The sequence below is a fragment of the Pseudochaenichthys georgianus genome, chromosome 16, assembly GCF_902827115.2.
Source record: "Pseudochaenichthys georgianus chromosome 16, fPseGeo1.2, whole genome shotgun sequence".
Taxonomy (NCBI): Eukaryota; Metazoa; Chordata; class Actinopteri; order Perciformes; family Channichthyidae; genus Pseudochaenichthys; species Pseudochaenichthys georgianus.
In genome coordinates this window covers 154,697-168,364 of record NC_047518.2, presented here as the reverse complement: position 1 = coordinate 168,364, position 13,668 = coordinate 154,697, and the positions used below count along the sequence as shown (strand labels likewise).

The 13,668-nt window shown below is 44.5% G+C and overlaps 1 protein-coding gene across 1 annotated transcript in view; it reads right to left on the bottom strand.

The window, feature by feature from the left end:
* The window catches only part of taf2 (TAF2 RNA polymerase II, TATA box binding protein (TBP)-associated factor), a 51,211-nt gene that overhangs the window by 31,234 nt on the left and 6,309 nt on the right, over nucleotides 1-13,668 (bottom strand). Inside the window, exons 7-15 of the mRNA XM_071205778.1 lie at nucleotides 12,572-12,756; nucleotides 10,646-10,759; nucleotides 8,467-8,566; nucleotides 7,824-7,909; nucleotides 7,608-7,743; nucleotides 7,326-7,480; nucleotides 6,870-6,984; nucleotides 6,036-6,145; nucleotides 5,617-5,682 (exon numbers count right to left, since the gene is read on the bottom strand). Of these exons, the coding sequence (XP_071061879.1) occupies nucleotides 5,617-5,682; nucleotides 6,036-6,145; nucleotides 6,870-6,984; nucleotides 7,326-7,480; nucleotides 7,608-7,743; nucleotides 7,824-7,909; nucleotides 8,467-8,566; nucleotides 10,646-10,759; nucleotides 12,572-12,756 (1,067 nt within the window). The remainder of the gene's footprint in view (nucleotides 1-5,616; nucleotides 5,683-6,035; nucleotides 6,146-6,869; nucleotides 6,985-7,325; nucleotides 7,481-7,607; nucleotides 7,744-7,823; nucleotides 7,910-8,466; nucleotides 8,567-10,645; nucleotides 10,760-12,571; nucleotides 12,757-13,668) is intronic.

Genomic DNA, 13,668 nt, shown 5'->3' with positions numbered 1-13,668 from the left:
GCCAGACAGCGACGTGTCTGCGGGGTCTGGTCTATGATCATAGAGCTGTGGAGCAGGTTGGTGCTGAAAACAAAAGCAACAACTCCAGGTGAGACAGAATCAGACACAGCACATGAATATAGTATGACCAAAATACTGTCTATAAAGCACTGAATGGTTTAGGGCCAAAATACATTTCTGATCTCCTGCTACATTATGAACCATCCAGAAATCTCAGGTCTTCTTGGACGGGTCTGCTTTCTGAGTCAGAACTAAACAGTGAGAAGCAGCGTTCAGTTATTATACCCCAAACATCTGGAACAAACTCTACTACTTTAAATCCAGGCTCAGGGGCCTCGTGTATAACGCCGTGCGTAGGATTCCCGTGGGAAGGTTGCTTACGTAGTAGAACTCCAAAGAATAGGTTCAGAAACTTTCCGATTCACCAAACATTGCGTACCGGCGAGGAAAGGGCGTACGGCACTTCCTACGCCGGTTTCCCTTTATAAATCACAATCGACTCGAAATGCGGTGCAGCTTTTGCGGGCTTCACATAACGCCCACATAAATAGTCAAAGAAACGCCCATTCATTCATTTGACTGACTTTATGAAGGAGATCGCAGGAAATGACGACCGAACAGCTAAAAAAGACGTCTCACACCGTGTCAGTTGTTGGTTATTTTGGGGAGGTGGAGATAAATCACATTGTTTGGTGGATGCCGTTTGAACCAGAGGAGCAGCATGGAGGTCGGATCGTCGCCAACATACATAAATAAGTGGTCCGAAAAAGGTCCATGACAAAAACAATACACATAGCCTTCCTCAGGCAGTGTGGTTGTGCCGGGGACAGGAGACCCCCCTTGATGAGAGACTGTAAGAAGTGATCGGGGAATCCCCCCGGAGTGGAGTCATGACGACTGGATCTGAATTATGTTTTCGTATTTGGTGGTTTGTGTCCCAGCCAGAGGTCGCGTTAACCGAATATTTTCCGTTTATGACGAATTTTTTTTAACAATGACGGACAAATCTGAAAGCAGTCCGTCATTTTGCCAGATTAGAACAAACTCGGAACAGCGCCAAAGTTTCCCCTGCAGCCTGTGCATCTACCCCCCCCCCCCCCAACTCTATATCCACCAGTTAAAGGAAATACAACTAATGTGTTGCGTTATATTCGCTGTACAATTGACCACATATGGTGTTCTTAGTTTCCATACCTCCTGGGTTTTACGAGCGACTTATCCAGTCTTGGCAAACGGCATAAAACACGATTAAATGTGATAGTATATAAAACCATGCTCGTATCTACAACCTATAGAAAAGCAACGGCGTCAGTTTAGACGTAATTCTGTCCTCCTGCTTCCCGCATCATTTATGAGAAAACATGTCATAACATTAACACAACATATTCGAGGTGGTTTTCAATAACATATCCGTATTTATTTATTTCTCCAAGTGATGTGTTTGTGTGCACTGAGGAGTCGCAAACAGGCGTTTGTTAAATCATTTCAAGATTGGCTTTAATCAACGTTTGAAAATGAATTCTTCATATATGATAAATGAGAGGTAACATTTTATTTATGGTATTATTTCCACACATTTCTCTCCATCCTTCCTTCTGCCAACGCTGTCGCAGTTTCTCGTCTCTCCCGTTGTTGTGCTTAGTGCGTACGCATGGGTTAGAGTTTGCGTGGAGGACCGCACGTTTTCCCGTCAAGTTCGTTTTTTATAAATCGCAAACATTGCGTAGAAACTGGCGTACGCCATCTTTTGAGCGTATATGCCTTTATAAATGAGGCCCCAGGACTTTTCTTTTTGCCGCTGCTTTTAATGGAACTATTCGTATCTTAGACGGCACTGTAACTTTGTCCTTGTATTCGACGAGTCTCATGCCTACCTGAAGATACTCATGGAAGCATAGGAGGACACTTGTACGTAGGCCTCGTCCACAAACACAGTCTTGAAGCAGGCATAAGGGTAGCGGCATGTCAGAATCTCCTCATAGAACTCAAAGATCTCATGCAGGTAAGACATGGAGTGTTTGAGCAGGGGCAGCAGCTGTGGCAGGCAGAAGTGGGTCACCTGGAGGGGGGGGGGAATGTTCAGAAATTCATTTACAAAACTGTGTTTCTCTCATCTGTTATATTCTGTGTCGGTTAATGACAGGATAACAATAACTATTGTTTTCCTTTACTGCATCACTACCAGTGGGGGAAGTTGCTAAGTACATTTGTTCAAGTACTGTACTTAAGTACATTTTTAAGATACATGTGTATTTCTTTTTTATGCTACCTTGTGCTTCTTTATACAAAAATGTAATTAAACTAAAGCATTATGATGTATTATTATGGACGGAAATACCTGGCAGTCTAAACAATTAATTAAACTTCTCTCCAGCTTTACAAGCTGCAAAATCAAATGTTAAACTCGTTAATGGATATCTAAATGTAACCCCATGGCCACTTGGATAATGAGTCATTTTAGATTTAGTACATTTCGCTGTCAATACTTTTGTACTTTTACTTAAGTAACTTGAATGCGGGTCTTTTAGATGTCCCACTTCAACATGTCGTCCTCTCTATGGAGCACCTGAAGAAGGTCAGGATGCTCTCTATGGTGCACCTGAAGAAGGTCAGGGTCCTCTCTATGGAGCACCTGTAGAAGGTCAGAGTCCTCTCTATGGAGCACCTGAAGAAGGTCAGGATCCTCTCTATGGAGCACCTGTAGGAGGTCAGAGTATCCTGGAGTCTATGTTGCACCTCCTCAGCCTGCGGAGGAAGAAGAGCCGCTGTCGAGCTGTTTTGGTGATGGTGGTGGTGTGAAGAGTCCACGTCAGGTCCTCAGTGATGAGTCAGGTCCTCAGTGATGAGTCCATGTCAGGTCCTCAGTGATGAGTCCATGTCAGGTCCTCAGTGATGAGTCCATGTCAGGTCCTCAGTCATGAGTCCATGTCAGGTCCTCAGTGATGAGTCAGGTCCTCAGTGATGAGTCCATGTCAGGTCCTCAGTGATGAGTCCACGTCAGGTCCTTAGTGATGAGTCCATGTCAGGTCCTCGGTGATGAGTCAGGTCCTTAGTGATGAGTCCACGTCAGGTCCTTAGTGATGAGTCAGGTCCTTAGTGATGAGTCCACGTCAGGTCCTTAGTGATGAGTCCACGTCAGGTCCTTAGTGATGAGTCCATGTCAGGTCCTCAGTGATGAGTCAGGTCCTTAGTGATGAGTCCATGTCAGGTCCTCAGTGATGAGTCCATGTCAGGTCCTCAGTGATGAGTCCATGTCAGGTCCTCAGTGATGAGTCCATGTCAGGTCCTCAGTCATGAGTCCATGTCAGGTCCTCAGTGATGAGTCAGGTCCTCAGTGATGAGTCCATGTCAGGTCCTCAGTGATGAGTCCACGTCAGGTCCTTAGTGATGAGTCCATGTCAGGTCCTCGGTGATGAGTCAGGTCCTTAGTGATGAGTCCACGTCAGGTCCTTAGTGATGAGTCAGGTCCTTAGTGATGAGTCCACGTCAGGTCCTTAGTGATGAGTCCACGTCAGGTCCTTAGTGATGAGTCCATGTCAGGTCCTCAGTGATGAGTCAGGTCCTTAGTGATGAGTCCACGTCAGGTCCTTAGTGATGAGTCCATGTCAGGTCCTCGGTGATGAGTCGTGATGAGTCCATGTCAGGTCCTCGTGATGAGTCAGGTCCTAGTGATGAGTCCATGTCAGGTCCTTAGTGATGAGTCCAAGTCAGGTCCTTAGTGATGAGTCCACGTCAGGTCCTTAGTGATGAGTCCATGTCAGGTCCTCAGTGATGAGTCAGGTCCTTAGTGATGAGTCCACGTCAGGTCCTTAGTGATGAGTCCATGTCAGGTCCTCGGTGATGAGTCAGGTCCTTAGTGATGAGTCCACGTCAGGTCCTTAGTGATGAGTCCATGTCAGGTCCTCAGTGATGAGTCAGGTCCTTAGTGATGAGTCCACGTCAGGTCCTTAGTGATGAGTCAGGTCCTTAGTGATGAGTCCATGTCAGGTCCTCAGTGATGAGTCCATGTCAGGTCCTCAGTGATGAGTCCATGTCAGGTCCTCGGTGATGAGTCCATGTCAGGTCCTCAGTGATGAGTCCACGTCAGGTCCTTAGTGATGAGTCCATGTCAGGTCCTCAGTGATGAGTCAGGTCCTTAGTGATGAGTCCACGTCAGGTCCTTAGTGATGAGTCCATGTCAGGTCCTCGTTAGTGATGAGTCCACGTCAGGTCCTTAGTGATGAGTCCATGTCAGGTCCTCAGTGATGAGTCAGGTCCTTAGTGATGAGTCCACGTCAGGTCCTTAGTGATGAGTCAGGTCCTTAGTGATGAGTCCATGTCAGGTCCTCAGTGATGTGGATACAGAGGAACCTGAAGCTGCTGACTCTCTCCACGTATTCCCATTGACGGTGATGGGGGCGTGTCCCTCTCTCTGCTGCTTCCTGTAATCCACCATCAGCTCCTTGGTTTTGCTGACCTTGAGATGGAGGTTGTTATCCTGGCACCAAGATGTCAAGTTTCGACCTCCTCTCTGTACGCCGTCTCGTCACCGTCGGTGATCTGGCCAACGACGGTCGTGTCGTCAGCAAACTTCACGATGGTGTTGGAGCTGTGTGTGGCCACGCAGTCGTGAGTGAACAGGGAGTAGAGGAGAGGGCTGAGCACGCAGCCTTGAGGGGCTCCGGTGTTGAGGGTCAGGGTGGAGGATGTGATGTCTCCCACCCGCACTGCCTGGGGTCTGCCCGTCAGGAAGTTCAGGGTCCAGTCACAGAGGGCGCTGTTGAGCCCGAGGTCTCTGAGCTTGATGACCAGCTTGGAGGGCTCAATGGTGTTGAAGGCTGAACTGTAGTCAATGATCAGCATTCTCACATGTTCCTCTGGTCCAGGTGTGAGACCAGAGGTGTGAGAGGGCAGTGTGGATGGTCTGTGCTATGGCGTCCTCTGTGGACCTGTTTGCTCTGTAGGCAAACTGCAGGAGGTCCGGTGAGTCAGGGAGGGAGGAGGTGATGAAGGTTTTGACTAACCACTCAAAGCACTTCATGATGAAGGAGGTGAGTGCTACTGGGCGGTAGTCGTTGAGGCTGGTGATTTCAGACTTTTTGGGGACAGGAACGATGGTGGAGTGTTTGAAGCACGTGGGGACGACAGACTGCAGCCGGGACCTGTTGAAGGTGTCCGTGAACACCTCTGCCAGCTGACCTGCACACACCCTGAGAACACGGCCAGGGATGCATCAGGTCCAGGAGCTCGTGTGGGTCAACCCTTTAAAAGGATTTGCACACATCTGCCCTGTTGAAAGCAAAAGGGCAGGGCTCCTGGTCCTTCTGTGCACCCCCAGCCTGGCTGCTCTCGAAGCGAGCAAAACAACTGTTCAGCTCATCTGGGAGAGACGCGCTTGCAGACACCCCCCAGCACCCCCCACAGCACCCCCCGCTGCTCCACCAATGGCTAAGAGGTGGACACACGTTTGTTCCAGCTAGAAGAGTCAAGTTTTATGAATAATGTTTTTCTTAAATGGATAAAAAGCGTGCCTTAAACACTAGAAAACACCATTACATTATATATAAATAAAATGATACAATAACTAATACATACAATATAGATATAAAACAAATGGCTACAGCAGTGATGTCTTACTCCATTGCCGATAAATCCATGTCAACTTCCTCTCCATTCATCAGAGGAATCTTCTTCTTCTTGTTTCTGGGGGGAAACAACGGAGCAGTCAGTAAACACAGCCACACTCAGAATGTCTTTAATCAATTCTCTTTGTTGATCACATTTCTGTTCCGCTAGAAACAGAGACGAGGACAAAGTAAAGAAACAAAGATTAAACAGATAACAACAAGATCAACGTATCACCAAGAAGCAAAGCTAAATAATGAGTAACAATGAGTATCACACTTATTATATTCTAAACATGGTTGTATTCATATTCAAATGATACAAACTCCATCACCGGCTTACAATAATAATAAGTAATATATGATATCTAGTAAATATAAACATTTCTCCATTATTGTGTTGACTTATGAGAGTGTGTGCAGCGTGTGTACCGGCGGCTCTTGGAGTGACAGGGGATGTCGTGTTTCAGGCTGTTCTCCTCGATCTGCAGCGTGTGGTTGAAGGACCCATCCAGCTCCTGCACCGTCACTTTGATAGGGCCCTGCAGGCAAATACACATAGGATCATTTTAGGAAATGGGAATTCTGTAACATTATTAGATTTTTTCTATCCCTTTAAAGGTGGGGTAGGTAAGTTTGAGAAACCGGCTCGAGATCGCTAGAATTTGAAAATACACAGCCGGAGAAAATCTGCCACTTCCTCACAGAGCCCCTCCTCCAACACACACGAACGCGCACATGACCAATGAGGGCACGAGATAAGTTTGCTGACAGGCAGGTCGTGCTTTTTACAGCACTACGGCTTCTACAGGTGACATTTTTTATGGATTTGTTGTCAAAGCACTTCAGATATTCTTTGCTATCGGGATGTTAAGAGCATTCCATGGAATATAACAACAAGTGTATCTCGAGCCGGTTTCTCAAACTTACCTACCCCACCTTTAAGTCTTGCATTTTGGTTTTAGAATAGGTCTCCCTCGAAGGGAAAGATCTGCTGTGCAGAATGCTAGGACTGTCTAAGGACAGCCATGTTTGTGCCACACTTGGTAAGTGGTGTTTTGCACTGTAACATAATAACTAACCCTCTCATTGACCATCAGCAAATGTTGGCATGCAGACTAGGATTGTGGCCTACAGTACACTTTGATTTGATGACAAATCTCATTTGAATCTGCTGTAAAAAAGAAAAAACGATTTACTTCAAAAGATGGACAGCTCTCGACACAGACAATTCATTTATCCCAAACACTGCATGTCGACGCTCACCACATATTTCTGGGTTCCAGACGACGTGTAGTCCTGACGGATCTCCAGCTCCAGCACGTTCCTTTTCCTATTAAAAGCAAAACTGCCAAAGAATTTCACCACAGCACTTTGGTCTCTGAGTACCAAACGTTAAGGTCAATAAGTTATTTTATTTTTTCAATTCAACATTAAACAATGAACTGGTGAAATGTTTAGAACATGACCTTTGTAATTATTTGATACATTTGATATATTTTTGCATTTGTTCCAACGTGAGTCAGTTCCGAGTCAGTGGACTAAGTTTCAAGGCTGCAGAAAAACCTGAAAAGTGCTTTAATTAACTAAAACGATTTAAGGTCTGACATGACCAAACATTGAACCTCTATATGTCCCTTCTGTGTAAGGTCATACCGTGAAGCCGTTCATCTATAATCACTCTGTGTGCTGGCAAACCCTCCATTCCAGATTGAAGGATACACCCACTGTTTGATGAGGGGGCCGATGTCTTTGCCTGAGACGTTGGAGATGGACTTGAGGAAGGCGTGAGTGGACAGAAGCATCTGGCTCCACATGTGACTCTGGTACTTCTGGGAGGAGGCGGTACTCGCCAGGCTCAGAAGCTTGTTGAACACCTTTAGTACGGGAGCAGAAAACAAAGAATTCAAATGAAGACAAAACCGTCTTTTGTTCTGAGGTTAATAAATACTGGCTTCGACGTTTAAAGAGGCACAAGACAGGGAAATGCTGGCAGTGTGTCACCTGCAACATGAACTCCATGCTGATGCGGGTCTCTATCAGCCTCATCACCAGGTGGGCCTTGCACTGGAACATCTTGTAGTACTCCCAGGACAAAGTGTGGGGGTGCTTGATGGAGAAGTGGAGGTGGGGGGTTGGACTGAAGATAGAAAACAGTTCGGTCAGTGTGTCATGCAGTTATGATCCAGGACCCAATGACTGGTTGGATTGAAGCGTTACTTGTCTTTCTCTTTTCCTCCACTGAAGGTCGGGTGCAGCAGAACCCCCCCCATCTTCAGTTCATACTCCACAATCTTGTCCAACTCCTGAAGAGAAAATAATAACATTCATAAGCATTTATAAATGAATCAAGTTTTTAAATTCAGTTGTGTATAAACTCAAATAAGTGTATCATTCGTTAAGTCTATGAGTAAATGGCTGCCTGCTGCACGGTTATATTTGTTCTGTGATCATTTCCCAGATTGACTTTTACATTTCAGAGAAAAGTGAAAGGCACATACTATGAGCCAAAACAGTTCCAAAAGCTCCTTATTTCTCTCATACTGACTGTGCTGCACTCTCTGTCGAAAACCAGAGCCCAGTCTGCTCTGATTGGTTAGCTGTTTGGCTCGGTTGTGATTGGTCAACCACTTGGAGATGTTAAGCGGTTCTTATGTGGTCCAGCGGTGCTACGCCTGTAGCAGTGGTGCTACGTGGCACAGCAAAAGTGACATGGCTTGAGTGAGGCAAATGGCCACTCCCTTAACCTCTCACATTGATTTGGGATACATTATTGCATGTCACGATGTCATGAACAATGATCGGTTTCTGCTATTATCACCAAGTTCCGACAGGATGAAGAGTTGTCTGGAATAACTGTTACCTCTTTGATCCAGTGCCGGTACTCATTCACTCCGAAGGTCTTCTTCAGGTAGAGGCCGTAGATGTAGCCGGAGATCCCCTTCAGCACCCACTCATCAGCCCTTCAGGAGGAACAACATATATAATGCACTGCAAGTTCACAAAATACAAATCACCACCAAATATCAATGTCTCCACCTGGGGGGTAAGTGCCCCGCATGGTTTGAGGGATATGTCCAGCGTTCAGGCATTATTCAAGGTTCTAACCAATGAAATGCAGGTTAACTCCATATTTAAGACCTTCGATCCTTCACACTTTCAACGAGCCCTTTCTGGGATCCGGATTAAACAGGATATGGAGATGAAACCCTGGAAACTGAGAGCTCACCCTGTTCCCTTCACCGTTTCAAGCTGATTCAAAGTGACTTTTAAAGTAAAAGGCCACACGTGTGTTGCTCTTTACTAAGTTATTGTGTAAGTTGCCCTGGTGGTATTCCTAGGAACGAACTTGGCATGGCAGACACAGCTTTCGTACATTTATCAGCCTGGATTTATTAGCTTGTAAAAAATGTACGCAATACTATGATTCAACCTGGGTGGTTTATCGGCGTCATGCTGGACTGAATCCATCCTGCGGGTAGCAATTAGGATTTCAACTGGAATAGCTATGATCAACTTTATGGACACATATTTCATGCTAATATTGTCTAGAGAATATTTTTGATTCATTATTAGGTCGAACTCTTAAGCTTTGAGTTTCTTTCCTTTCTTTTTAGAGAAACCCTTCTTAAAAAGTAGTCCCAGCTTAATTCTTGTAACACTGAAAAAACAGCACTTTACAAACTAACACCCTCAGATGCAAATGGTCAATTAAATCATCAGCAGATGTTCACTAAGAAAAACCCTCTATTACACGGAAACACAAATCAATGTATTGTTTCCTAAAGCTCCTCAAACTTCAGTTTTTGATATCACGGTTTCATAGATTTGTAAAAAGAACAGTTTTTAATTTTCCGTGTGCCTTTTTCTTTGATGTCTGACGGGCTACTGAGCACGGCTGCTTTCAATTACAGCCCTAGTTAACCCCCACGCTGATTAATTGCTAGCAGGCTTTGCTAGTATCAAAGAGATCCGAGTCTCCCGAGATCTTTTCTTACACAACAGCAGCCAGCTCAACAACATAAACAAACCAAGGAAGGACACACATCTGATGTGTGTTTAAAGGTCAGAGAGGGGGGGGCAATACGCGAACACTAGCAGGATGTAAGTCCTATCCATCTTAACACAAGCCTACTGAGTTTTGGACAAAATTAGAAATATGTGTTATTTTCACCTTTTTTTAAATATATTCCTTCTTGCTGGGTCCCTCCTCCCTGCAGTCCGGGAATTTCATAAATGTATGGAAAGCTGAGACGATTAAATGAGTTCAGCTGTATAAACGTGTGTAAACGTTAGTCAAGCCTGTTCATTGTTGTCAGACTATTTTTTGAAACATGACCTCACTTTATAAAATGAGCTGTTTTGAGCTGTAGGATAATCAGAACCTCATTAACTTAAACACAACTCGAGACCGAGGGCTTCTAGAAGCTTTCCTTATTCAATTGGCATTAATAGGGTTTCTAAGCAATTATTGATACCAAATCTCTGAATGGATTTTTCTCTGTTGTTTTTTGATCAAGTGTTGAGTGATCCAGAATAATCAACACAAACCTCTCTGCCATACTTTATGAAACATACTAGAGCACGGGTATGGCCATGCAGTCATAGTGTGATCATAGCGTGGTCGTAGTGTTCAAGGATCTTCGACACTGTAAACTTTTACATTTGAAATGCGTCTTACCGAAAAGTCTATAAAACCTTCCATCTTCAGGGTCTCAACTCTTAGCTGATGTACACCACTGATATCTGGCATGTCCCTTTGACATGCGCCCTCCCCCGAAAGATCCCCTGTCCCGCTCGCAAAACAAGACAACAATATGTTTTCTAAGGGTTAATGCTGTGATGGGCTCGAAGTTGTCTTTTTGTATTAATCTTATCTTTCAGTTGGTTTTCTGGTAGATCCAGAAAAATGCCCCCACATAGGGCTCAGGCAATCTCTTGATTGACGCAGCGATTAGCCAGTGAGGCCTCACCAGGGCATATCTGCCTGTGTGGCTTAGACTTCCCGTCTCCGAGCTCACGGGCTCACTGTGCAGACTCACCATGACATCCTGGAGATGAAACAGCCAAAGAACTGCTGAGCCAGGGCCTGGGCCAGACAGCGACGTGTCTGCGGGGTCTGGTCTATGATCATAGAGCTGTGGAGCAGGTTGGTGCTGAAAACAAAAGCAACAACTCCAGGTGAGACAGAATCAGACACAGCACATGAATATAGTATGACCAAAATACTGTCTATAAAGCACTGAATGGTTTAGGGCCAAAATACATTTCTGATCTCCTGCTACATTATGAACCATCCAGAAATCTCAGGTCTTCTTGGACGGGTCTGCTTTCTGAGTCAGAACTAAACAGTGAGAAGCAGCGTTCAGTTATTATACCCCAAACATCTGGAACAAACTCTACTACTTTAAATCCAGGCTCAGGGGCCTCGTGTATAACGCCGTGCGTAGGATTCCCGTGGGAAGGTTGCTTACGTAGTAGAACTCCAAAGAATAGGTTCAGAAACTTTCCGATTCACCAAACATTGCGTACCGGCGAGGAAAGGGCGTACGGCACTTCCTACGCCGGTTTCCCTTTATAAATCACAATCGACTCGAAATGCGGTGCAGCTTTTGCGGGCTTCACATAACGCCCACATAAATAGTCAAAGAAACGCCCATTCATTCATTTGACTGACTTTATGAAGGAGATCGCAGGAAATGACGACCGAACAGCTAAAAAAGACGTCTCACACCGTGTCAGTTGTTGGTTATTTTGGGGAGGTGGAGATAAATCACATTGTTTGGTGGATGCCGTTTGAACCAGAGGAGCAGCATGGAGGTCGGATCGTCGCCAACATACATAAATAAGTGGTCCGAAAAAGGTCCATGACAAAAACAATACACATAGCCTTCCTCAGGCAGTGTGGTTGTGCCGGGGACAGGAGACCCCCCTTGATGAGAGACTGTAAGAAGTGATCGGGGAATCCCCCCGGAGTGGAGTCATGACGACTGGATCTGAATTATGTTTTCGTATTTGGTGGTTTGTGTCCCAGCCAGAGGTCGCGTTAACCGAATATTTTCCGTTTATGACGAATTTTTTTTAACAATGACGGACAAATCTGAAAGCAGTCCGTCATTTTGCCAGATTAGAACAAACTCGGAACAGCGCCAAAGTTTCCCCTGCAGCCTGTGCATCTACCCCCCCCCCCCCCCAACTCTATATCCACCAGTTAAAGGAAATACAACTAATGTGTTGCGTTATATTCGCTGTACAATTGACCACATATGGTGTTCTTAGTTTCCATACCTCCTGGGTTTTACGAGCGACTTATCCAGTCTTGGCAAACGGCATAAAACACGATTAAATGTGATAGTATATAAAACCATGCTCGTATCTACAACCTATAGAAAAGCAACGGCGTCAGTTTAGACGTAATTCTGTCCTCCTGCTTCCCGCATCATTTATGAGAAAACATGTCATAACATTAACACAACATATTCGAGGTGGTTTTCAATAACATATCCGTATTTATTTATTTCTCCAAGTGATGTGTTTGTGTGCACTGAGGAGTCGCAAACAGGCGTTTGTTAAATCATTTCAAGATTGGCTTTAATCAACGTTTGAAAATGAATTCTTCATATATGATAAATGAGAGGTAACATTTTATTTATGGTATTATTTCCACACATTTCTCTCCATCCTTCCTTCTGCCAACGCTGTCGCAGTTTCTCGTCTCTCCCGTTGTTGTGCTTAGTGCGTACGCATGGGTTAGAGTTTGCGTGGAGGACCGCACGTTTTCCCGTCAAGTTCGTTTTTTATAAATCGCAAACATTGCGTAGAAACTGGCGTACGCCATCTTTTGAGCGTATATGCCTTTATAAATGAGGCCCCAGGACTTTTCTTTTTGCCGCTGCTTTTAATGGAACTATTCGTATCTTAGACGGCACTGTAACTTTGTCCTTGTATTCGACGAGTCTCATGCCTACCTGAAGATACTCATGGAAGCATAGGAGGACACTTGTACGTAGGCCTCGTCCACAAACACAGTCTTGAAGCAGGCATAAGGGTAGCGGCATGTCAGAATCTCCTCATAGAACTCAAAGATCTCATGCAGGTAAGACATGGAGTGTTTGAGCAGGGGCAGCAGCTGTGGCAGGCAGAAGTGGGTCACCTGGAGGGGGGGGGGAATGTTCAGAAATTCATTTACAAAACTGTGTTTCTCTCATCTGTTATATTCTGTGTCGGTTAATGACAGGATAACAATAACTATTGTTTTCCTTTACTGCATCACTACCAGTGGTGGGAAGTTGCTAAGTACATTTGTTCAAGTACTGTACTTAAGTACATTTTTAAGATACATGTGTATTTCTTTTTTATGCTACCTTGTGCTTCTTTATACAAAAATGTAATTAAACTAAAGCATTATGATGTATTATTATGGACGGAAATACCTGGCAGTCTAAACAATTAATTAAACTTCTCTCCAGCTTTACAAGCTGCAAAATCAAATGTTAAACTCGTTAATGGATATCTAAATGTAACCCCATGGCCACTTGGATAATGAGTCATTTTAGATTTAGTACATTTCGCTGTCAATACTTTTGTACTTTTACTTAAGTAACTTGAATGCGGGTCTTTTAGATGTCCCACTTCAACATGTCGTAGCAGAGTATTTCTACAACGCGGTTTTATTACTTTACGTATAACATCTGAGTACTTCTTCCACAGCTGATCACTACACCTTACACAGGCGGGAAGTCCATTTCCACCACTACACTTTGTTCAACTCATCTTCAATACAGCTACATTGTGCTGAGGGACATCTAGTGGTCATTAAGTAGAACACACAAGGATGGATAACATATTACTGCATTACACAGATACCATGAATATATATAAACATTTAATCCTGCGTCTCTGTGTTAATGTTTAACCTGAAATCTTACTCTTTCCTCTCCCTATGTTATAATCATAAAGTGGGCATGTCTGTGGAAGGAAGATATGTGACTTTGGAGCCTTCTTCCCGACATGACATGAACCACTAGATTCTTTAGGTTTTTTTCTAGTTCCATATAATACTGGT